This window comes from Ctenopharyngodon idella, chromosome 1 (assembly GCF_019924925.1).
Source record: "Ctenopharyngodon idella isolate HZGC_01 chromosome 1, HZGC01, whole genome shotgun sequence".
NCBI lineage: Eukaryota > Metazoa > Chordata > Actinopteri > Cypriniformes > Xenocyprididae > Ctenopharyngodon > Ctenopharyngodon idella.
This window is the reverse complement of record NC_067220.1, coordinates 15478859-15503732: the sequence shown is the minus strand read 5'-3', so window position 1 is coordinate 15503732 and position 24874 is coordinate 15478859. Positions and strand designations below refer to the sequence as shown.

The following is a 24874-nucleotide window of genomic DNA, read 5'->3' as shown; positions in this document are numbered from 1 at the left end:
TTTTTTGTTTGTTTGTTTGTTTGTTTGTTTGTTTGTTTGTTTGTTTTAAAAAGAAAGAAAACATATTAGCTTAAGCAGTTACTGTTCTTGGATAATTGGTATAGGTATATATTTACAATTTTATAATATTCAAAGGCTGAAGTGTCATCTAATACACAGATGAGAACACTAATATTATATGCATATCAAAACAAACACTATCATTAGGTTGCTTTGCATTACAGATGTAGCAATAAAGCAAACTAGAATTGTGGGCTACCATTGTCTAATTTCCTCAGTATCTTAAGTATTTTCTGATTTCCTGGTTGAGGAAGGCCCCTTGCAGTTAACCTTTTCATATATGCTTCTTTCTGTTTTTGTCAAACCACAGTTTTTACCCTTACATTGTTGTTCATGTCGAGCATGCATGTTCACAAGGTTGACCGCAAACACGTTTATGATGTTCGGCACAAATGGAAACATTTGTGGTTTGTACTTTCACCTTCCCAGACACTACCACATGTGTCAGCAAATTTACATAGCAGCATATATATATTTATATATAATTTTACATAATATAATGAAAATAATATTTAGTAACAATGTTGTAATAAGTAATAATGTACTAATCATTTCTGAGGTTAATACAATTCTGAGGTGAGTTAATGTCTATTTAACATTACTATATTATTACTACCACTGTACTGCATATAGTGTCAGTGTTAGGCCGGGTTCACACCGCACGCGTCAGCAGAGTGTAAGCAGTGCGTATTTTTTTCGGCGCCCATGTTAACAGATGAGAGCATTCACACCGCACGCAGAGGCTGCGCGGCAGCGCGTAGCAGGAGCAGAGCAGAAGCGATCGTTTCGGCGCTGGGTCTATTTTTGCTGCGCTGCTAACGCTCAATTAAAGTGAAAGTACACCTTTGATGGACCAAATAAATATGATTTCACACAAAAAGAATAAGCATATCTAGTGTGTTTTAAAAAGAATTGAAGTATTTAATATTAAAAAATATTTACAGAAGATTTACTCATTTAAACTTGTATTTTATTATTCAGTTTGGGTTAAAGTATGGTATACCTATTATAAAAAACTAACTAAACTAGGCAGAAAATATAATATATAAACATTACTTTAGTTATTACACAGACAGCTGTATAGGCTCTTGCATACCCAAATCAAACCCGAGTTTGCTGCCTTTTTTCGCTGAGTTTGCTGTGTTGTAAACATGTTTATGCGTCAGATGATGTAAAACACAAAGCTTACCTCATTTGTGTGCAGCAATGGATGACACGAGGCTTTTTATTTATTTATTTTTTATTTATTTTACGTTTATATGCGAGTGTTGTACACCTTGCATGTTAACAAACTTTCAAGACTATCAAGTTTATAAATGACCAACTTATAAAAACAAATTTATAGCTGTCTTTGTAAAGAAATGCTCACTTTATATGTAGCTTGGAGGTGCTGCTGTGACGCTGTACAAACGCTTCCAGTGTGAATACTCGCGCGTCTCTGACGCGTGCGGTGTGAACCCGGTTTTACATGTTATATCACATATAATTATTCGGTAGCACTTTATTTTACAGTGTCATTGTTACATATGTTACATGTAGTTAATGTAGTAATAACAATAAATTATGCATAATTACATGCAACTAACCCTAAACCTAAACCAAACCCTAATCCAAACCCTATAGTAAGTACATGAAGTTACTTAATATTACTTAGTACTTAAATATATAATTACAGTGTAACAAAGACACCTTAAAATAAAGTGTAACCAATTATTCTACTATAATTAACAATGACTAATCACAGGCTATTCCACAACCGAAATAAATACAGAATAAATATTTATTGTTCATTACATCACAATTCATTTGTGTCTTTATTACATAACTTGAATAAGATGGAATTGGAACTGCATTATCTAAAAGATTAGAAATATTATTATGATGCAGTCCGCTTTTTATTTTAATTTAACCATGAACACATTTTAAGAATCCATTAAATATGATCTTCTTTGACTGGAACACAGCATGTCATACATCATACACAACTCCCATATACTCTTAAAAGTAAAGTTTCCAGATTTGGGAAAGGGAAAAAAGCCAAATGCTGCTGGATACCATATTCTACTATATTTTGGCAACACTTTACAATAAGTTTTCATTTAAGTTAACATTAGTTAATTACATTAGTTAACATGAACTAACAATGAACAATACTTCTACAGCATTTACTAATCTTTAATGTCAATCTCAACATTTACTAAATCATTTTTAAGGTTAAAAGTTGCATCTGTTAACATTAGTTAATGCACTGTGAACTAACAAGAGTGCGAACATCTTTATTAACTAATATTAAAGGCAAGTAAATGCTCTAAAAATGTATTGCTCGATGTTAATGTTAGTTAATGCATTAACTAATGTTAACAAATGAGAGTTTATTGTAGAGTGTTGTCAATATTTTATTATCTCATTCTTTTGAAAGAACATTTATTTTTAAGACTGTACTTTTTTGGATCTGACCTCAGAATAAGCACTAAAGTTTGAACTCTGAACTCTTTTTTCCTTAATCTTTTTTTGACGTATGGACGGCATGTCCAATGAAGCATAACACACTTCATCACCACCCTAGAAAAAAATATATTTTATTATATTAATATTTTTTACTACATATTTACTCCAATGCATATGATAAAAACACTTATATTGCATTATATTTAAAATGATATTATACTGCTGTAATTTATGTAGCTTTCAACTGCCAAACAAGTGTAAATACATTTTATTTAAATCTTTTTAGGGGTCTATACATGTAATACATAATACAATACCTCATCATGTCTGTTCGGAGTCTGTGATTCAGCGTCAGAACCTACAGGATATTAAAATAGCATAAGAATCATTTAATCTTGGTTCAGAAGTATGGACAACTAAAGGGACATGGTGATGGGAAAACAATATGAGATGGGAAGAAAAAGTATAATTTTCCATGACCATGTCCTTGTAGGGACACAACAAATGAAGTGAGGTTTAAAACTATACTTCTTTTTTCAAAGCTCAGCTGAATGGTTGACATTTTATACAGTTTTAATAACTCTGATTGTTATGTTTTAAATTATGTTTTATTATGTGATATGATGACAATAATTTGAAAGCAGATCTAGTGCTGCAGTTCAGGAGCGAATGATTACCTGTAATTTTCCTCGGACAGAGGCAGTACACAGCAATGGAAGAGAGGAGAGAGAAGAGGAGAACACATGCAAGACACACACCGAACAGCAGCTTGAAGCTGAGCATACAGTCTAACACAGGAGGAGTGGAGGTGATGTTAAACTGCTCTGCATGAGGAGACACTGACTCTAAAAGAAACATAAGCCATTTTAACCAGCCTCTTATTTTTTGATTAATATTCAGTTAATATATTTTGTTTTAACATACTAGTTACACCATTTAAAATAAGTTTAATATGCATGTATGTTTTGCTAAGCATAGTGCTTAGCAAATCAGTAGTTCACATTTAAACACATAGATATGAAAATATATTGTGAATTGAAGTTTAAAAAAACATTTAATGTACATTAACTTGGTTTGCATTATATCCTGTAATTTGTTTGTTGTTTATTAATCTTAAAATATCCTAATCCTATAAAGTAGTTTTACTATTACAACACACAATAAAATTTTATAAATATTAATTAAGCCATTTATGCTTAAATATAATATAATATTATATATAAATATATATAGATTTTTATTTGTAGGTTTGTGCAAGTCTTTGCATTAACTATATTAAAAGTAAAATATAAAGAAATTTAAAGAATTTGTCAACACAAAACAAAAGCAACACAGACAATAGTAGAAATGTTTTCTTACCCAAGACAGATAAACGTGTTATCTTGTTTCCATACTCAAACTCATATTTTGCCGTGATGCCGTGTACGTCTTCAGTTACTTCTCTTTTTCTTTTCGCACAGTAATATATTCCCTCATCAGAGACACTGACATTCTCTATATGTAGATCATAGGAGTTACTGGAGCCGTTGAACACAAAACTGAAACGTGGAAACGTCCCCCAGAACAGGTTTATAGTCTCTATTAACAGAGATGGTTGATGCTCATGTGAGCAGTTTCTCAACCAAACAATGTGTGATCCAAGAGGAACGGCACAGTCAGAGTAGAGAGTGATGTTGTCTCCTGCTTTAACTCTCATGTCCACTTCTGTCCCAAACACTCTCTGGTGTTCACAGAACAAAACACCTGCAAAAGCAAAAACAAGTTTAAGTACACACACACAAAAAAGTTGTCATTCAAATCAATATGTTGTAAAGAATGCAAAATTACATTTCAAATACACACAAATGGACTTACACACAAGTATGAAGAGTGTTACTCTTGCTCGCTCCATCTCAGTGACTGATAAGGTTGAGGGTCTTCAGTGAGAACGGCCTGGTTCATTGTGGTGGGCGGTATTTCTGCTGAAGAGCTTTGAATCACATAGGGGTTTTTTCCCCCTTTTTCTTTTCTTTTTTTTTTTTAAGTGAGGGTTATATTATTCTGGTCTACTCATTTCTTCTTTTAGAAACACACTTTGAAAAGCTCTTTTGGGTTTTTACTATCAGTTAAATAACTTCTTAGTGAACTTCATTTTGAAATACTTTTGTCTGAATGATTAACAGTTTGGAAACTTTTCAATATGGTAAAGTGATCGTCTTTACAATTGTAAATGCATAAGGCAGAGGTCATAAATTTAAACCGATAATATCACAATGACATTATTATTATTATTATTATTATTATTATTATTATTATTATTATTTATACAATGTAATGATGTTTAACATGACAATGGAGATGATCTAAAGTGCTGAGCGTCATTATTGGTTTCCGGTTTTGCCTCTTTCGTCTACATGGCTATTGTTTTCATTGGCCACCAGATACACCAGAATTAACTCTACTTTTATATATTTGTATAAGAATGCATTTACTTGAGGTGTTTATTACCCTGGGCCCTGAAATGGTGTTAGAAACCTATTTTTTGTTTCTGGCTGTAACCACAAATTGTTCCATTACATTTGTGCACTCTATATATATAATCAGATGCTTGTGGTTTCCTGTTTTAGCATGTCTAAAGTGTGTTTCAGAAAATGCAGCTCTTAAGTCTTCTGCAAGACTGGACTGAATTACGAGTGAATTGAAGTGAATATTAAAACACAACAAAAGTGTTTCAGCACCACATACAGTGAACAGCTCAGTAATAACCACATCTAAACATGCTACTAATACTTTGTTTAACCTTTTTGAGAATAATTACATGGTGATACAAGGACAAACATGGACATGTCTTTATCATTTTTATAGATAGACAGACAGATTAAACAGACAGATTAGATAGATGATAGATAGATAGATAGATAGATAGATAGATAGATAGATATGTAAAGGTAAATGTAAATGTTAATGTAAAACTCTAAAAGCAGAGCTACAGTGGCTTACGACTTGTATTCAACCAATATGGATTTTACATGCTGCAATACAATGCACATTTATTTTACATAGTATTTACTAAATTGGAAATGAATTAAATTGTAAACAAATATTTTTAACTTGATAAAAATATAAACTTTATCGTTGAAAAAAATATGAACCTGTAAATTAAATAGGCTAAAAAGAAAGTAAGCAAGACAAGAAGACAGTCACAAAGACCACTGGAAACATTTGTGGTTTGGACTTTTACCTCAGAAAAACAAACAGAAGGCCGGACTCTCTTTATTACCATGACGACCTGTAAATAGCACTGAATTCACACACGAAAACCGCTTCTTACATCCTGTGCCATCAAAAAGCCACTGTTGCATTTTGCAATATAACACCTGCATGCAACGTCTACAATATATTCCTGTATCAATCTGCTCAAGCTAATTATGTCTCTGCTCCGCCACTGAAGACCAATAACTGTTCAACACTATTCAAGTTTTTAAGCATAAATTATTTAATTCAGCATTGTTTTTATCTTGAATATTGAGCGTTGTCTCATCTTACATCATGATCATTGCGTAACGTGAATACTTAAAATTATGAGAAGAAAAAAAAACTAATTTGAGCACACGTGTGATTCATTTAATTCAGTCTATCACTCATAAAAGCATTTCCTGACTTCTGTGCCCTTATCATGATTTGGTCCTGATGAAATGGTTTGTGGGTAAGTGTTTATGACGTCATTATCTACAAATTTGTAAGGAGGACCAGACCAGTTTGAACTATTATTAGCCACTAGATGGAGCCATCATAATTTCATATTCACAGACACTCTCATAGCATAAGCATATTAGACATTCTGTCTAAACATTTGACAAACTTGTATTTATAGTACTTGACTGAACTTTATTTGACAATTTACACCCACATGTATTTTGAGATAAATATTCATATGATCTACAGATAAAAACAGAGACACAAAACTATATGCATTTTCTTTTAGACCAGCTGCTTGGAACATCAAAATATAAAAAATAAAAAAAAATTATATCAATAGATATTGTAAATCATAACGCTTATTGAACACTTATTGAAAGCATGCTTAAACTATACTTTATTGTGATTAGTGCAAAAAATATGTACAAAAAACATGCCATAAGCAGCTACAGTTGTGCTCAGAATTATTGGCACCCTTGATAAATATGATCAAAGATGACTGTAAAAATAAATCTGCATTGTTTATCCTTTTGATCTTTAATTCATAAAATTAGCAAAAATCTAACCTTTCATTGAAGGAAAAGAATTGAAAGTAGGGGGGAAATCACATTATGAAATAAATGTTTTTCTCCAAAACACATTGGCCACAATTATTGGCACCCCTAGAATTTTTTATGAGTAAAATATCTCTGAAGTATATTCCCATTCATATTCCCATTTTTTTAGCACACCAGGGTGATCATGAACATGAAATTGTCCAGCCATGACTTCCTGTTCCACAGGAGTATAAACATGAGGAAACAGAAAGACCAAATTCCCGTAATCATTCATCACAATGAGTAAAACCAAAGAATATTGTTGAGCTTCACAAAATAGAAAGTGGCTGTAAGAAAATAGCTGAAGCATTCTTCAATAAAAAAAATATATATATATATATATCTTCTTTTGTGTTCAGCAGAAGAAAGAAATTCATACAGGTTTGGAACAACTTGAGGGTGAGTAAATGATGACAGAATTTTAAATTTTGGGTGAACTATCCTTTTAAGACGACAGAACCAGACGACAGAACAAGATGACAGAACAAGACAACAGTCAAAGTCCCCCTGAAATCAAAATTGAAGTTTTTTAGCTTTTAATATGAATATGTTAGCCTTAATGTTATGAATAAGCTGGTGTGTTCCAAAACAATGACAAAATTCGCATTTAGGAGATATAAGCGTTCAAAACTTACAGGCTCTCACTTCTGCTAAAATGGATCACGGATTTTCATGACATCATATCACACTTCAGTTTCTCGTCAAATCTTTGGTCCAATCAAATGCTCTCTAGAATCTGAAGTCCCGCCTCCTGCTACACTCTTGGTCACTTGCTCACAGATTTACTAGTTTCTACATGGTGAATGGCACATAGTGCACTATATAGAGAACAGGGAACGATTCAGACAGTGCAAATATGCTTTCCTTTGACGTGAATTAAGTCCGTTTTCGCGTTAGTGTCACATGAACTGCTGCAACGCGAGCAGTCTGCTCCGGTCCAGAGACAGGAGAGCACAGAGCGGATCATATGCGTGAGTCGGCACAGACCACAAAAGGTATCTGACCCATTTGAATTCTGCACAGAATGCTGTATATTAAAGCGATATAAAGGACATTCGGAGGAGAAACGGTTAGAGATTAGAAGGAAACTGAGGTTTTACAGAGTCTAACGGCTCTGGCCGAGCTGTAACATAAACGAAACGCCATTGGCTATTTTTTAAAAAAGGGGCAGGGCTGTTTGATATATTGCCGTCTTCCTGTTTCAGTTGAAATTACGTCAACACACTGAATAATGCTGCGCGTTCCAACACTCTTCAGTGGGCCTTTAATGACGCCAATGGAATAGTTACCAAGAACATTAGCTTTGAGCATCTCAGCACTTAAAAAAAACATGAAAAATCTGAAAAATGCCAAAATGATGGTGTAGCCTGTCATGCAGATAGAATACAAACACTTTAAACATACATTTGCTTTGTATTCTTGTGCTTTTAAACAGACATTGCAGCACTTTCACAAATTCATAACAAATAAACAGTTTAATATTATGCCCTTTGGTATATTTTTAGTAACTTTATTACTCCTTATTTTAATCATTCAGTTATTAAATTGGATAGATGAACAACCAGGTAGTTTAATAAAATGTTTTATTGTTATCAGCATGTCACAGTCAATAAAAGCTAAACTAAAATAGTGTAAATGAGGGAAATTTGCTTGAGATGTGTCGTGAGGAGGCGTCAAAACCACCAATCGTTCCATTCCATTTATCCGCTCTATGCATGCAGCTCAAACACTGCACGTAATAATGCATATACATAATCACAAAGTTGTGGTTTTCTGTGTTTCTTACCAGCTCTCAGCGTCGAGATGAGAACTTACCTTACTTGTTAGAAATGTGGTCATCAGTAATAATAATAATATAAATAATATGTGTGTCGGGTTTATGTTCCGTTGTGATTTTCTTATTTTGATTTTAACTTTGTTCTGTTCTCTGTGTGTTCACTTCCTGTCTTCCTTAGTTGACCTAGGCTGTGTCTAAAATTTCCCCCATACCCTTAAATAGGGCAATATTTGAGGGAACAGCCAGTTGAAGTGTCTGAGACCATAGTGGACGTTGAATGAATGTAGCATTTATATAGCGCTTTATTATGTACTATTGCACACCCAAAGCACTTTACAATCATATCAGGGATCTCTCCTCAACCAATCCACCTGGATGATGTGACGGCAGCCACAGTACAACAGCACCGGTGAGCTCATCACACACCAGCTCTAGGTGGAGAGAGAGAGTGAGAGAGCCAATTCAATGGATGGGGATTATTAGGAGGCCATGATTGATAAGGGCCTGTGGAGGGAATTTGGCCAGGACACCAGATTTACACCCCTACTCTTTTACGAGAAGAGACTTTTAATGACCACAGAGAGTCAGAAGCTTGGTTTAACATTGGTGCTTTTTACGGTATAGTGTCCCCATCACTACTGGGGCATTAGGACCCACACAGACCACAGGGTGACAATCCAGCAAAAATCTAGTAGGTCTCCCATACAGGTACTGTCCAGGCTCAACCCTGCTTAGCTTCAATGGGCAACCAGTCTTGGGCTACAGGGTGATATGGCTAGAGAATACCCATAATGCACTGTGAGGGATGCACCAAATGAATTACTGCATCTCTCCAGAAGATGGCGCCCGCAGCTGAATCATCCATCCAGCCATTTTCCAAACTGTGTGTACAGCGTAATATCATACAGGTATAAATTCCTTTTTAATTGATTATAAAATGGTATAATAAAGCAATAAGTCCCAAGACGCGGAGCGGAGTGCCTAAAACCCCCTTAGCTGTTAGAAATTCACTGTAAACCACAGCTTCACAGGGCTTATTGCTTTTATAAAACGGTTACCACACAATACAAATAATAACGCCAAAAAAGTATGTATCAATGCAACTTTCATGAAGTAAAATCATTAAAAGCCTTCCTTCCAAAGACAAAGTCGCGAAGACTTTTATATTGAAACTTGTTGTGAACGGAACAAGACGCAAATGACAAATGCTTTGACTAGCGCTGTCAGTGTCAGCAGGGCACGGAGAAACCCATTAAATATTAAAAGGACAAGATCGCAGCAGACATTTGAACGGATTTTTATTATGAACATAGGACTGACCTGAAGGAAAATGCTAAATTTGAATGCAGGTAATACATTATATCTCTCTCACAATACTCTTCTACATAATGCAGCTTCAATGAGCAAAATCAATAGAAAACAAATATGTTTACGTAGCTAAGAGTGGTTGCTAAGACTGATGCAGCAACATACACATTCAGTGGCACAGCGATACTTATGTACTGTGGTCAGCTGTATGTTTTTGGGAATTTTACAGCGGCTTCGAACGCGGCTCAGAATCAAGGGCCGGAACTATCCATTTTATAAAACAAAGGTTTATACATGACATTTCCATGACAGAGTTCAAGATAAGTCTTTTCAATACTGGAGCTGCCAGTTAGCTATGTGTCAAATGATTATTAAACAGCAAGTATGCTGGTCATGCATTCACTCAGGGCGTTTCCCTGCTTACGGTCCCTGCTTACGGACTCCAGATTCCCCTTGGCCTAGACAGGCAGTTTGGAAAATGGATGGATGGATGGATGGATAATAATTGGCTGTGCAATAAAAACATTTTATGTAATTTTTGGTGTTTAATAATAATGATGATGATGATGATGATAAAAGATATTATTAATAACAGTAGTAAGATGGTTTGTACATCAAGGTTGGGAGATCAAATAAAACACAGAACAAAAAGCGGACAATCATAAAGTCCACTGGAAACATTTGTGGGTTGATTTACACTTAAACAAAGAGCCGACGAGACTCTCTTTAGCAGAAAAAAAGAACCTGTAAATAGCACAACAACATCAATGTGGCACCTAAAGTCTCACTGACTTAACCAACAACAAACAAAGACTGTAGCAACAAGAAAGACACACCTAGAAGCAAATCACAAATATTTCTAATCTCAATATTTCTGCCCCCTTGTGGTGACCCGCTTCATGTAAAATAAAACACATATAAATTTATTATTCTATTGATATGACTGACAATGGCATAAACATACTTTGTACTTTTCAAAGTACTATTCAGTTCTTTATTTCTTTATGTGGATTTGTTTATTTCTTAAACGTTACAGTTTTTTTTTTTTTTTTTTCAATCGCTTTGGCACATTTTTTCGAAACAGTCAACATTCTCTAAACTGTAAGTACAATTGTCACAACTGTTTGCTAGAACATCAGAACTCTATTGCATGTCAGCAAAATGTAGTTACTCACACAAAACATTTAATTCATGCTTCAAAACCTAGTTATTGTGTCAGTAAATTGGCTAATAAAAGTGTTTTTGTCATCGTGTGAGACACACTGGTCAAAATATTTAGATGTTTTTTCACCATTGCAAGAATGTCAGTTTTGTCTAGCTGATTGCTCTTGTGTCTCACACTGAGCTTTTTAGACAGATTCAGACATTTCAGGTATAAATTTACTGGAAAAAGTCATACTACAAAAAGAAAATGAACATTTGTATTTATACAGTGCATATATTTTTGTAGAAATGTGTTACATGTAAACTGAAAGTTCACAGTTTCTTATTCATTTTTACACACTCTATTATGTTTTCCCCTAACATCACCACCACATATTTTTACATATAGAGTATCATTCTTACATTCTTATACCACACAGTCTATCTTACTATTGCTCTTCCACAACAAGCAACTGTGAATTGTCAGTTTACATGTAACATATATCTACGTCCTGTATAAACACAAATGTATTTATACAGTACTGCTGTAGCTGCTGCTGTTTAGGGTTATGACATTCCTCCATGTTCAAAAATGGTAGTGATTGTGCTGGGCAAACTTTGATTGGTTGATTAGTAAGACTTTGATTCCTATTTCATTACAATGGCAGACCATTTTAGCAGACATTACAAACATTCCATGTCAGACATGTATGTAATATACATGCATATCTGACAGATTTTGATAACTGAATGGCTCACATGATGAAAGAATGTTTAGTTGTGAACAGTTTGACAGTTTCACTAAGAATCAAATTATCACTTTAGATCAACAAGCCTGCGTTTAGTTATTGTGCAAATTATACACAATTGTACTTATTCTTTTGCATATGCGCCAAAACACATGCAATTTACTTAAATCAATAAGAAATTTAAATCCGATGTGAACAAGAAACTAATTGTTCAGACATCTAAACTTATTGTTTTGAGGAAAAAAAGTAACAATTGAGCCAAAGCGATTGAGAAAAACTGTAATAAAGAGAAATGATTGACAGCACCTGAAAGGTTTAGAGTATTAGCCACTAGATGGAGACATTGAGTTTTGCTTTCCTTTTATAATTATTTCTTATTGACTGTTTTAAATTTATCTGTCTTTATTGTTTAATGCTGCACAGAAATATAAACTGGATTAATGCTATGAAATATGTTCAAAATATGAAGTTATGAAACATGAAATTGTAAATAAAAAAATGTTATTTTATTGTTGCAATGCAACAAAACTTATTCAGTCCAAAAACTACTGTTTATTTTTATACTTTATTACATGTGTGCATTAGCTTTATGCACATGGAATAGATCATATTTTAATTCTACTGGAAACTATTTGTGGTTCTGTCAATTGGTGCATTTCTGTTGATAGGGTCCAGTGGAAACATTTGTGGTTGGTACTTATAGCTGCACACAAGAAGAGAGAAAAAGAAAAAAGTAAGAATGAGTGGAAGACAAACGTACACAGGAAACCCATTATTTGTAATTAGTTATTATTGTTTTGTTTTGTTTTTTGGGTTTTTTCTTATTTTGTTTAATCCAATAAAAGATTTCAAATTAATGTTGTTTTTAAAAATCAGTGCTATTTCATTACGAAAATATAATTTGCAACCAGAAAAAGTGCAAATAAAATGTAATAGCAATACTTTAAACTTTTTTTTTTTTACTTTATTTATTTTGTTAGTATTTTATTTGAACATTTGAAATATTTTTTTTATATTTGTGTATCATGCATAACTGTATATGTAAATACAATTATATAAAAAATGTGCTGCAAGTTTTTTGTATGTGTGTGCATGTGAACTAAATGTGGTGAAAGAGTTCAGAAATCATAGTTGACGTTGCTGAGTACAAAAAGAGAGCAATAGAAAGTACGTTTTCAGTAAGTTGTTTAAACTGAGCAGTAGAATCACATCTTGGCATAGGGATATGAAGATGTCAGCAGTCTATAAGAGACTTCAGTGTGGAGGCAGATCTTTCCAGTTTTACTCGTCTCACACTGATGTTTCTCTGTAGGATCCCTCTGAAATGAATAGGAGAAGCACATGAAACAAACTAAACTATTGTCTTTGGCATGGCAAAGCTTAAAAAAACAAGTAACAATATACAGTAGATACAATTTCCCTAAAACAAGTAGCAATATAGATACCTTAATAACATTCGCAGTGAGTATCTCTGCATTCTGCTCAGAATCTAAAGATCAAATGAAAATATGACAGTACAGTGAGAAAATAATGCAAGTCTGAACATAGTAACTTTAAGCATGTATGTGCTCTTAAATACATAAAAATGTTTGTACCATGTAAACACAACACAAACACAAATGCTACTGTATCATTCTAATACAGTTTAGTCATTTTTTACTATAAACAACATTAAATATGTGAAACAGTTCAGAATCAGCTTCTCAAAAAAGCTCACATTAAGGTAGCTACACAATAACAGTTTTGGTAACACTTAATGTTACAATGTAATTGTTACACGTTACATGTAGTTACCATAGTAATAACAGTAAGTTATGCATAATTACATGCAACTAAACGTAAACCTAACCCTAATCCTAACCTATAGTAAGTACGCGTTGTTAATTAATATTTCTCAGTACTTAAATGTATAACTAGATGGAAAAGTTTGGTTGCTATGCAGTGGCTAGGGTACTCAAGGTGGTTGCTAGGGTGTTGTTATGTGGTTGCTAGGATATTCTGGGTGGTTGCTAGGGTGTTGCTATGCGGTGGCTAGGGTACTCAAGGTTGTTGCTAGGATATTGCTATGCGGTTGCTAGGGTATTCTGGATGGTTGCTAGGGTACTCAAGGTGGTTGCTAGGGTGCTTCTATACGGTTGCTAGGGTACTTGGAGTGGTTGCTAGGGTATTGCTATGTGTTTGCTAGGGTATTCTGGGTGGTTGCTAGGGTGTTGCTCTGTGGTAGCTAGGGTATTCTAGGTGGTTGCTAGGATGTTGCTATGCGGTTGCTAAGGTACTCAGGGTGGTTGCTAGGGTGTAGATTTATAAATAGATTTATAATTTATAATTTGTTTGCAGCTTTGATTGCTGACCAAAGACATTAGGTTTTATATTGAGAAAATCATAATAAAAGTTGTCAAGGAAACAAACAGCGAACGAGATACCTGCAGTTTTCCTCTGACAGATGCAGTACACACAGATGGAGGACAGGAGTGAGGAGAGGAGAACACACACCGGACACACACTAAACAGCAGCGTCCAGCAGAGAACACAGTCTGATACACGAGGAGTGGGGGTGATGTTCAGTCCAGAACATGAAATTACTTCCCCTATATAAAATAAACATAAACATATACAAAAAAAACTATATCATAAAAAAATATCTTCAGTCAGAAAGGTAAAGTGCTCCAGAATTCCACAAGCAATAACGTAATAATAACTAGCAGAATGTTTTCTTACCTGCAAAAGAGAGACGAGTTGCTCGGTTTCCATAATAGTACAGTTCAAATCGGGAGGTCCTGCCTTTTTCATCTTTATACACTTTATCCTCTATTTCTCCACAGTAATACAGTCCCAGATCAGAGACACTGATGTTAGTAATATGTAGATCATAAGAATTACTGGAGCTGTTGTAGATAAAGCTGAAATGCTGAAATGTCTCCTGGTTCCATATTCTAAAAACCAGAGAGGGTTGATTTTCCTGAGAGCAGTTTCTTATCCATACAAAGAGGAAACCATGAGTTACAGAGCGATCACAGTAGAGAGTGATGTTGTCTCCTGGTCTGACTTTCATCTCCACTTCTGCTCCATAGATTCTGTTCTGACTGAACAACAAAACACCTGTAAAAGAGCAAAATAACTTAATAAAGCACTTAAATTTGAAATATGTATTACCATACAAAAATATTCACAGTAATATTGAAATTTACGTTCGAAAAACTCTCAAAACAGCTGAAAACTTTCTTTTTTTTTCTTACACGTGAGCGCGACGAGAGCAAGTCTTGACCTCTCCATCTCTGTGAGTGACTGTGAATAACTGACACTGGTGAGGGTCTTACAGACGTCAGCTCTCATCTGATTGGTTCACGTCAATGGAAAATATTTTCTAAAATGTTTCACGTCACAGAGGGGTTGGCCAATAAATTAGGTTATCATGTGTACATACAAAGAGTAGTATTAACCAATCATTGGTTACCCTATAGACTTTTTTACTCTAATTTGCTGATTGGTTTACAAAAACGGAAATCATCATCAAACAGATATGAAGAGGATGTAAAACTTTTATTTCTCTGATAGATATGATAGATATGTTTAGTATCAAATAATTTTGATTCATACATGCAGATAATCATCTTCAGTTGAGAAATTTTGTGCTTTACATTTCAGTTGGTCAAGTCAAAGTTCAGCTGTAAAATTCATGATGTTCTCTGTTGTAGTGGGTACAAACCAGCAACGTGTAAACATGTCAAAACAGGAAACCACAACTCTTATATTCAGGCCACCTTCACATTTGCTTCTGTGCCATGTCGTCAAACTCTCACATTCTCTTACTTAATCACTGGTCAACAAGCACAAATGTTTCCATTAGACTATGTGTGGTTTTGTGAGTTGGTTAGAGTTCACACATTTGCATGAAGGAAGCTTGCTCAGCTTGTCTGTGGTTATACTGACACTGACAGCAGTCCATCGAGCTGAAATTAGCTTAGAAATTATAGAAATTATATTAGAAATTAGAAATTATATTCTAAAACAGTAACAGTAACACATGTGAAGATCAATACATCATATGATAAATCATCTACACAATACTACACAAAAGTGTGTGATGCTTTTTATAACCCAACGTTTCGACATACCTTGACAAAGGCTTTTTGCAAGCGAGTGTGCAGTCAGATCTCATTCATATAAATTTATCCCTCTTGACCTCGGACGGTGTGCGTTTGTCTATGTCTTTTTGGTAATGCTTTTTATAACAACCATTAAAGTTGGCATGAAATGAAAGTTGTGATCATCTTCCCTGTTTCCAAGTGAAATATCTTCACGAACAAGAAAAATGTAGGAAATGTAAGGCAGTACTTGATTTTGTCCATTAGAAATTGATTGGATAGTTGTTGTTTGCTATTGTTGTGATGTCATGTGAGTGACAGTAAACAAGTCATCAGATAAGAGAAGAGATGTCACTGCAAGAGAGAAGGGAAATTATTTTGATTCAATATTAATAAAAAAACAATAATGTGTGTGTGTGTGTGTGTGTGTGTGTGTGTGTGTGTGTGTGAGTGTGTGTGTGTGTGTGTGTTCTTGTAAACATGGTTTATGAGGACACTTCCTGTGTCCTCATAAATCAAATGGCTTAAAAAAACATACTAAACTGTGTTTTTGTTTTTCTTAATTCAAAAAATGCAGACAGTTTTCTGTGATGGGTATGGGGTAGGGGTAGTGTAGGGGGATAGAATATACAGTTTGTACAGTATAAAAACCATTACGCCTATGGAGAGTGTGTGTGTGTGTGTGTGTGTGTGTGTGTGTGTGTGTGTTTACTCTACTTATTAGACATGGAATCAAAGCTTTGTCCAGAGGCACACAGATATTTGCACATTATTTAAAATATAAAAAGACGAACATGTTTTGAATAAATGTGATGTAGGCTAAGTTGTTAAATATGAAATAAATATGTGATGGGATCTGGGAAAACCCGTCGGATGTAGTGCTGGAACGTTTTCAGTAAAGTCAAAAAATAGGTTGAATGTCTTTTTTTTTTGTCAAAATTGGGTTTTCATTAAATTATTATTCTATAACATCTTGTCTATCATCTCTGAAAATATCTTGGCAAAATTCTGTTAAGTGCAGAAAAATAGTGATTTATAGTGGCAAGCTGAAAAGACTGTCTTTCTCTAACCTTACAGAACACACCCGATGGAAATCGGCCATAGCGTTCCCTCTCTTAACACTACAAAGACAGTTCACCTATCAAAATAAACCACATAACATGTAGAATGAAGGTGTATTAATGCAAATTTCCCACCAGTCCTGTATAAACTACGGCACGCAAAGGTTTTTTTTTTTTTTCTAAATCTTATCATGAGAAGGCGGAGCACAAGAGAACAACGGAGCTATAATGAACTTAAATTAAACTTAAATAAACTTAAATAAACTTAAATGAACTTAAATAAATTACTGTTACTGTAACATTTTTTATTGTAAAACATTGTTCAAATATTGATACTGGAATCTTAAGTCTTTAAGTAATGGCCAAACGTTCACAAGTTTGGATCGCTAAATCTTGAATGACTCAACAGTTGAATGAATGAGTGTCACGTCCCGCTGTTTACTTCGAACCGGAAGACACTCCCACTTTTGGCGCAAGGCCTCATGGGGTGTAGGAAACTTGCGAACGTTTGGCTTATTCTTAAAGATTTAAGATTCCAGCATCAATATCTGAACAATGTTTTACAATAAAAAATGTTACAGTAACAGTAATTTATTATTTATATCAGGAGTGTCTTCGCTAATTAGCACACAAAATACCATTGGTATGCTACTTCATAGATATACATAATAAAGGCTTACGGCGGAGTCTCTAACGTCATCACCGGTGGCCATCTTGTCACAGGCAAGCTTTCTGGCAGGCTCTGTGGTACCTGATGTAAGGTGAGAGATCTGCACGAACACAAATACTCTTATCTCGCTGAAATCTTGATGGATTTACAAATGGTTTGGTTTCTTACAAACATTATTAACGTGGCTATAATTCTGGATGCTTGAACATGTTGAAATTGCAGCTTTTCTTTTCGAAAAATGACTTAATCGTGCAGCATAGTTGTGTATCACGGCTACCTGCGCAAGTTATCAAGGCTGAGACCACAATCAAGCTGTTCAATTATATAGGATTTACTGACACCAATAACAATTTTATGACAACCAATCTTTTGTCTAAATTACAATCTTTGTGGATGTGGTTGTAGTTATTAGCTGGCTAATAACAAGAAGCTTTGAGTGAGAACTAGTAGTTACAGTTTAGCTGCTACCCAGCAATTTTACATCAGTGGGAGAGGCAGAATTGCTCTTTCTTTTCAATATAACTTAAGTTGCACATGATTTCCAATCAGTTTGGTTTGTTAAAAACATCTTACATTATGATACAGGAAATTGCTGGCTTTATAGGAGAAGATGCCAGACTTTTGTGCAGCCTACGGATGCTCCAATCGCCGTAGTCTCAAAACGAGAGCCCATGGGATCACCTTTCACCTGTAAGATATGGCAATATTATGATTATATTTGGGATAATCATTAGTTACTTAGTGGATGTATGTACAATATAGGTCCTGTTACACAGGAACAGCGGGGCTATGACATAATAGTATTACAAGATTGTTGTTGACCCAAAGCTTTTTACAAGTTTGTTTACACAATTGCAGAATGTTTCTTTTGGACACCTTTTTTTTTTCTTTTTTCTTTTTTTTGGAACAGTGATCTCTGAAGTAGGCACAGTGCAATGTCGAGGGGAAAAGCCTAGTAAATGGCCCAACCCTGAAGAAGTTAAAATAAACATGTAATAATTCAAATTATTTTATTATAATAGTAATATTCATATTATAAAAGTGTATATATATATATATATCTCATGTTGCCATTCTGTACACTGAGTTTTAGTAGCCTATATATTGATTTAACATAAATAACTTGTGCGTGTGTATATTCATTGCACATATCTGTTCTGTTCAATGTTATTTTCATATGGAAGTCCGTGGTTATAATTATTCATAAGTATGCAGTGTCATAAGTACATCTCTGACGTTTATAACAAACCAAACAGTTTGAAAATCGGTAGAAAATTGAGCAAGTTATGGTTATTTAAAAAGTACATGCACCATTAAAACACAATGTTACGAGTTAGCGAGCTGACTGTTACAAGATGGCGGTTATCAGTTAGATAAAAACTGGTATTACATCCAACATTTCTGCCCCCCTCACTTCTGAAATGATGGCTACGCCCCTGAATATGGTTCAGATCACTCAAATAAATGGAGGCGCCCTTAAATGGTCAGTAATGGAGCTTGGGTGTCATTTTAGTGTCATCTTTATTTCACTTTCATAATTTATTTAACTTCTACAATAATCTGACAAGTGTCTTCTTTAAAACAAGACCAACCTTAGGTCTATATTCCAAAGCATTCTTGAATTACAAACATTTATGTTTGGATAGTGCATTTTCATGTCAATGCGAAAAAAGGGGGTGACAGTTATTTAAACCTGTTTTTCTCAGAATTCTGTTCCTGAAAATCAGAGCGATCGGACGACTTCAGATAACCATAACTTTTGTTACAGACAAGCTATGAAAACAGATTTGGAAAGGGCTCGAATTCAGCTTTCAGATGGTATTATAACCTGTGATACGTAAAATTTCACCATGTGATGTTTGTTGTTTTTTTTCACAGATCACATCACATATTGTTAAAGGAGCTGTCATGTTGCGTGTTGTCGAGAGGCCAGGGAGGAGTCAGGAAGGCTAAGTACACAGGAGTGGTTTTCCCAAATGCCAGTCATGCTTTATTTTATAAGCATTGCAAAAGCAGGTACAGCCAACAAAGTACAAAAAAAAGAGAAAGAAAAAAATACTGTGAGCAGCAAAACCTGGCACTAAACAATGCCTAGTGGCACATCCACAATATAAAACTGCATGTCTCACCTCAGACAAACATGTTCACACCCTTGCATCATACACAGAATGCCCCAAACATACTCAGACAATGGATCAAATGGACCAGTTTCCCGCCAAACACTAGTGGGACAAACCATTGTCACAGGGTGGAACCCTTCCCCGTAACACTTCTCACAGAACTTCACAGCATAAAAATGTCACATAAATACATATTCAACAACTAATTTCTTACTTTCAGTCATCACAATACCAACAAGCACAACATATAAACACAAAAGAAACATTTAACACATTATAGCATTCCCATCTCTCCCCAGCTTAAAAAATGGTATGACCGACCATAAGGCAAACTCTGGCTACGAGCGCTACCAGAGCCAACCCCTAAAATACTGGCCCTGCAAGGTAAGATCTAACCTGTGCTATAATATGCCGAACAACCACACAAACAAATAAACAGAAAAAAAACAATAAAGAAATACTTTAAAACAAACAATGACTCTTTTATATTTACCATACTTGAACAATTGCTGTTGGTATTGTCCCTCAATACATACATCAACACGCATCAAATAATAAACTTTTCATACAATCAATACAAACACAGAAAATACTGAGCACTGGTGCTCTAGTGATGATGGCATTGTCCAGGTTCATCATCACAGGAGCTAATGCACACGTGGCTTTTCCTAATACTTAATCAAACAGAAAGTAGAACCACATATACTTCATCTTTCAGAATGAACATTTCTGTTGTTCAGTGCGTTCAGCAGTGGGAGCTGTCCAATGTGCTGAATTTATACTGGTCCTCTGTAGGTCACTAGATGGAGTGAAACTGCTACTCAAGTTAAAACGCTGCTTCTATTTTGACAGCAGCCCTTTCAACCTCTACAGCACTGGATGTATAAGATCACTGTCCTCTTCACTCCTTCTCTTTCAGGCTTTTGAGTGTCTTTTTCCACTATATCTTTATCCAAGACTAAATCAGAGATTCCCAGATCAGGTCAGATGAACTTTTCTGTGTTTGAGATGAATGTGAATGGTATATTTAGAACAGCTGTTAGGCATCAAACGCAGACGTGGTTATTTCAGATATGACAATGAGACACCTTATACAAGAATGTATGGCTGTGTTCATGTGATTATCTAACAAATGACAGTCCTGTAATATTATTTCCCATCAGAGCTAAAACACACAGTGATAGCAGAGGAGAAAAGTGTCGCCAAGCCTGAAAACATGTAATTGCCTGTTATTTCATCTTTTTTTATTATTATTATTTTTATTATTATTATTTATTTGTACAAACCCGATTCCAAAAAAGTTGGGACACTGTACAAATTGTGAATAAAAAAGGAATGCAATGATGTGGAAGTTTCAAAAATATTTTATTCAGAATACAACATAGATGACATGTATCATTTTAAGGGAAAAATAAGTTGATTTTAAATTTAATGGCATCAACACATCTCAAAAAAGTTGGGACAAGGCCATGTTTACCACCGTGTGGCATCCCCTCTTCTTTTTATAACAGTCTGTAAACGTCTGGGGACTGAGTAGACAAGTTGCTCAAGTTTAGGAATAGGAATGTTGTCCCATTCTTTTCTAATACAGGCTTCTAGTTGCTCAACTGTCTTAGGTCTTCTTTGTCGTATCTTCCTCTTTATGATGCCCCAAATGTTTTCTATGGGTGAAAGATCTGGACTGCAGGCTGGCCATTTCAGTACCCGGATCCTTCTTCTACGCAGCCATTATGTTGTAATTGATGCAGTATGTGGTCTGGCATTGTCATGTTGGAAAATGCAAGGTCTTCCCTGAAAGAGACGACGTCTGGATGGGAGCATATGATGTTCTAGAACTTGGATATACCTTTCAGCATTGATGGTGCCTTTCCAGATGTGTAAGCTGCCCATGCCACACGCACTCATGCAACCCCATACCATCAGAGATGCAGGCTTCTGAACTGAGCGCTGATAACAACTTGGGTTGTCCTTGTCCTCTTTAGTCCGGATGACATGGCGTCCCAGTTTTCCAAAAAGAACTTCAAATTTTGATTCGTCTAACCACAGAGCAGTTTTCCACTTTGCCACAGTCCATTTTAAATAAGTTGCAAATTGGTCCTCCAGCTGTTCCTTTTATGTACATTTAACTTTTCCGGCCTCTTATTGCTACCTGTCCCAACTTTTTTGGAATGTGTAGCTCTCATGAAATCCAAAATGAGCCAATATTTGGCATGACATTTCAAAATGTCTCACTTTCAACATTTGATATGTTATCTATATTCTATTGTGAATAAAATATAAGTTTATGAGAATTGTAAATTATTGCATTCCTTTTTTATTCACAATTTGTACAGTGTCCCAACTTTTTTGGAATCGGGTTTGTATTATGCATGTATGTCTTTACGCAACACAGTCATAAAATGCTAACATCAACGTGTAAAGAGAGCAAAGTGTGCATGTGAATGGCTGATTAGTTGGTCAAAAATAGAACCACACACACACACACACACACACACACAAACATACTTGTATACATGGTTTACTTGTATGTGTGCTTTATCCCCCTACACTAACCATACCCCTAAACTTACCCATCACAGAAACAAAAACAAAAAAATATATATATATATTTTATGCCATTTGGTTTACGAGGACACAGGAAGTGTCCTCCTAAACAATCTTTACATTGTAATACCCATGTAATACCCAAATATACACATTTGTGTCCTCATAAATCACACACACACGTCATTCTCGCCCTTAATTTATTAATGTGCAGTAGTATGGAAAGACATTATCAAAAATGTTAATACAATAATGATAATAATAAATATATAATAAAATGTACAATTAAAAAAAATTTATAAATCATCTGTTCCTCAACTGACCGACATCGACATTGTCTATGTTTGACTACTCTGTTTTTAAGCTGGAAGAATGTCTGATATCTACTCACGTGGAAACAGAAATTAATGCCACAAGGAAAAATAAACTTCACGCCAAATCCAAATTAGGGTCAAGCTATTTTATTGCTGTTGTTTTTAGATCTGCGTGTGTGTTTCTTGTGTCAAACTGAAGATGATATTCATTTCCCCAGTATTTCCCCACAACAAATGCCACATAGAACTCATTTTTGTACAAATTTTTTAAAATGCCCTGCTACATTTTTAGTAGGAGTTGCCTGTGGCCCATTCTGCAACAAGTTTTACATTGTGACCCTTTGGAGGCATCCCACCATCCAGTCTCAAAGATCTAGGCTGTGTCTGAAATCACATACTTCCCTATAGTAGGCAAAAAACAGTATGTGACAAAAGAAGTATGTCCGAATACACAGGACTCATAAAAGTGTAGGCCTACTACTTCCAGTGAGATTCTGAAGTGTGCATATGATGGACAATTTACTATCCCATGATGCCACGGGACAGGATTTCTGAATGGCAGTGAAGTGACGCAACAGGTCACATTATAATGACAACATGGCAAATGTAGTAAGTCCAGATGACATTCATAGTCATACTACACAGATTCATACTATATAAAATGTACTTTAAAAATAAGTACCTGTTCAAGAGAGTATGTGGATGAAGCCACAGCAATGAAAAATGGACTTCCGACTGATCACTCAATGATTCATTCAAGATGGTGGATCTTTAATGTCATATATTTTATGCAGTGTTATTTTATTATTGATATACTATTATAGTTTTTGTTGATATTTTCAATTCAATTTTATTTTTTTTAATTTTGTTTTGTTTTTGCATTTTTATTAGTTTTGTAGTTTAAATATATCTAGTATTAATTATCATTTTATTATAGTATTATTAATTTTGTTCTGATTTTATTAGTTTTTTTTTTTTTTTTAGTTGTTTAGTTTTGATTTAGTTATTTTAGAAATTATTAGAAATTATTTTAGAAGTTATTTTAGAAATGTTTCATTGGCAACTAGCTGAAATAATTTTATTTTATTTATTTATTTATTTTTTTACATTTTATTTCAGTTAACAAATAATTTATTTTACGTAATGGAAATATATGTATGGTTTTAGTTTTAGTTAATAATAGTTTAGTAGTTAATAATAACCCTGATTTTGGTTCCAAATTTTAAAAAAAATTCATTGCAGGAGATATTGTGCAGATGAAATACTTTAGTTATAGAATAAATAAATGATTGAATGGACTTAATGGTCTAAATGTCTCGTTATCACCCACACCTTATTTGCCCTTTTAATTCAACTACAAACAGGGTTACTGCAATAACCCTCTAATAACTCTATAATCCAGTTTTCTCTGTCAGATTTGAATTTCTGCAAAGTGTGGAATGGATTTTTTGTTGGACTGGACAGTAAAACACTGTTGTAGAAACTCCGTGAGCGCCACCTACTGGCCATAGAGAGTTTCCATGACTTTTTAAATTTTCTTTTTATAGGGCCAGAAACACATACAAACATGCATACACAATAAACAACAACAACAATAATAAATGAATATGCTCCTCCCACTTATGTTCTTTTGCCACTTATCTTTAATATATCTTTAATGATTTGCCAAACACACTGAATCAACTGAATAAAAACATGAATTGATATATGATTTATTTGCTATATTACCTTCACATAAAAAAATGTGCTTTAAAATATTAGTCAAATGAATGTGGAGTGTAACAAGCATTTAAAATGTTAAGACATTTTGCAAAAAGCAAATCCACACTGCCCCCCTCAGGCCACTAATAAAACTAAACACACTTACAGCTCTGACAACCATGAGTCTCTTTCAGACACAACAGATCACGGACAAGTAAAAATATACATTTCCATACTATAAACATCACTATCCATTACATACAGTGACAAAAAAGAAAAACATTCCTTTTGACACATTATTAAATGGCATGGCACTGATATCTTTAGCATTATTTGAATATCATTTGAGAGGTCATGTAGGATTGCCAAAGTAAAAAGGAAAGTAAAAAAAGCAAAACAACTGAAACCAGCTCTTTGTGCTTTATTCTGAGAGATGCAGTAAATGTGATTCTTCCTCGTCCATCAAAGAGTCTAAAGAAAGACTGCCGCTGTAAATCAAGCTTTTGCTGCAAGTACGCAAAGTTGCAAACCAATTTCACCACAAACTCACCACATGAGCATTTATACACACCAACTCCTTTCTTCTGTCTCATGTTCACACAAGCACTAAACTGAATGGA

At 34.5% G+C, this 24874-nt stretch overlaps 2 protein-coding genes across 15 annotated transcripts in view; both read right to left on the bottom strand.

Annotated features, from left to right (window-relative positions):
* stim2a (tromal interaction molecule 2a) overlaps positions 1 to 24874 on the bottom strand; it is a 165035-nt gene that overhangs the window by 47814 nt on the left and 92347 nt on the right. The window lies entirely within an intron of this gene.
* The window catches only part of LOC127518776 (uncharacterized), a 147082-nt gene that overhangs the window by 105242 nt on the left and 16966 nt on the right, over positions 1 to 24874 (bottom strand). For 2 of the 14 annotated variants that reach the window (XM_051905917.1, XM_051905906.1), the window contains exons 1-3: positions 4363 to 4727; positions 3868 to 4251; positions 3186 to 3353 (exon numbers count right to left, since the gene is read on the bottom strand). The exons of 1 other annotated variant lie outside the window; for it this stretch is intronic. In XM_051905917.1, coding sequence (XP_051761877.1) covers positions 3186 to 3353; positions 3868 to 4251; positions 4363 to 4399 — 589 coding nt within the window. In that variant the 5' untranslated portion in view covers positions 4400 to 4727. Of the gene's footprint in view, positions 1 to 1282; positions 2623 to 2825; positions 2867 to 3185; positions 3354 to 3867; positions 4252 to 4362; positions 4734 to 24874 lie in introns of those variants that run through there. 11 more of the 14 variants (XM_051905988.1, XM_051905981.1, XM_051906008.1 and 8 more) reach the window with 8 other exon arrangements.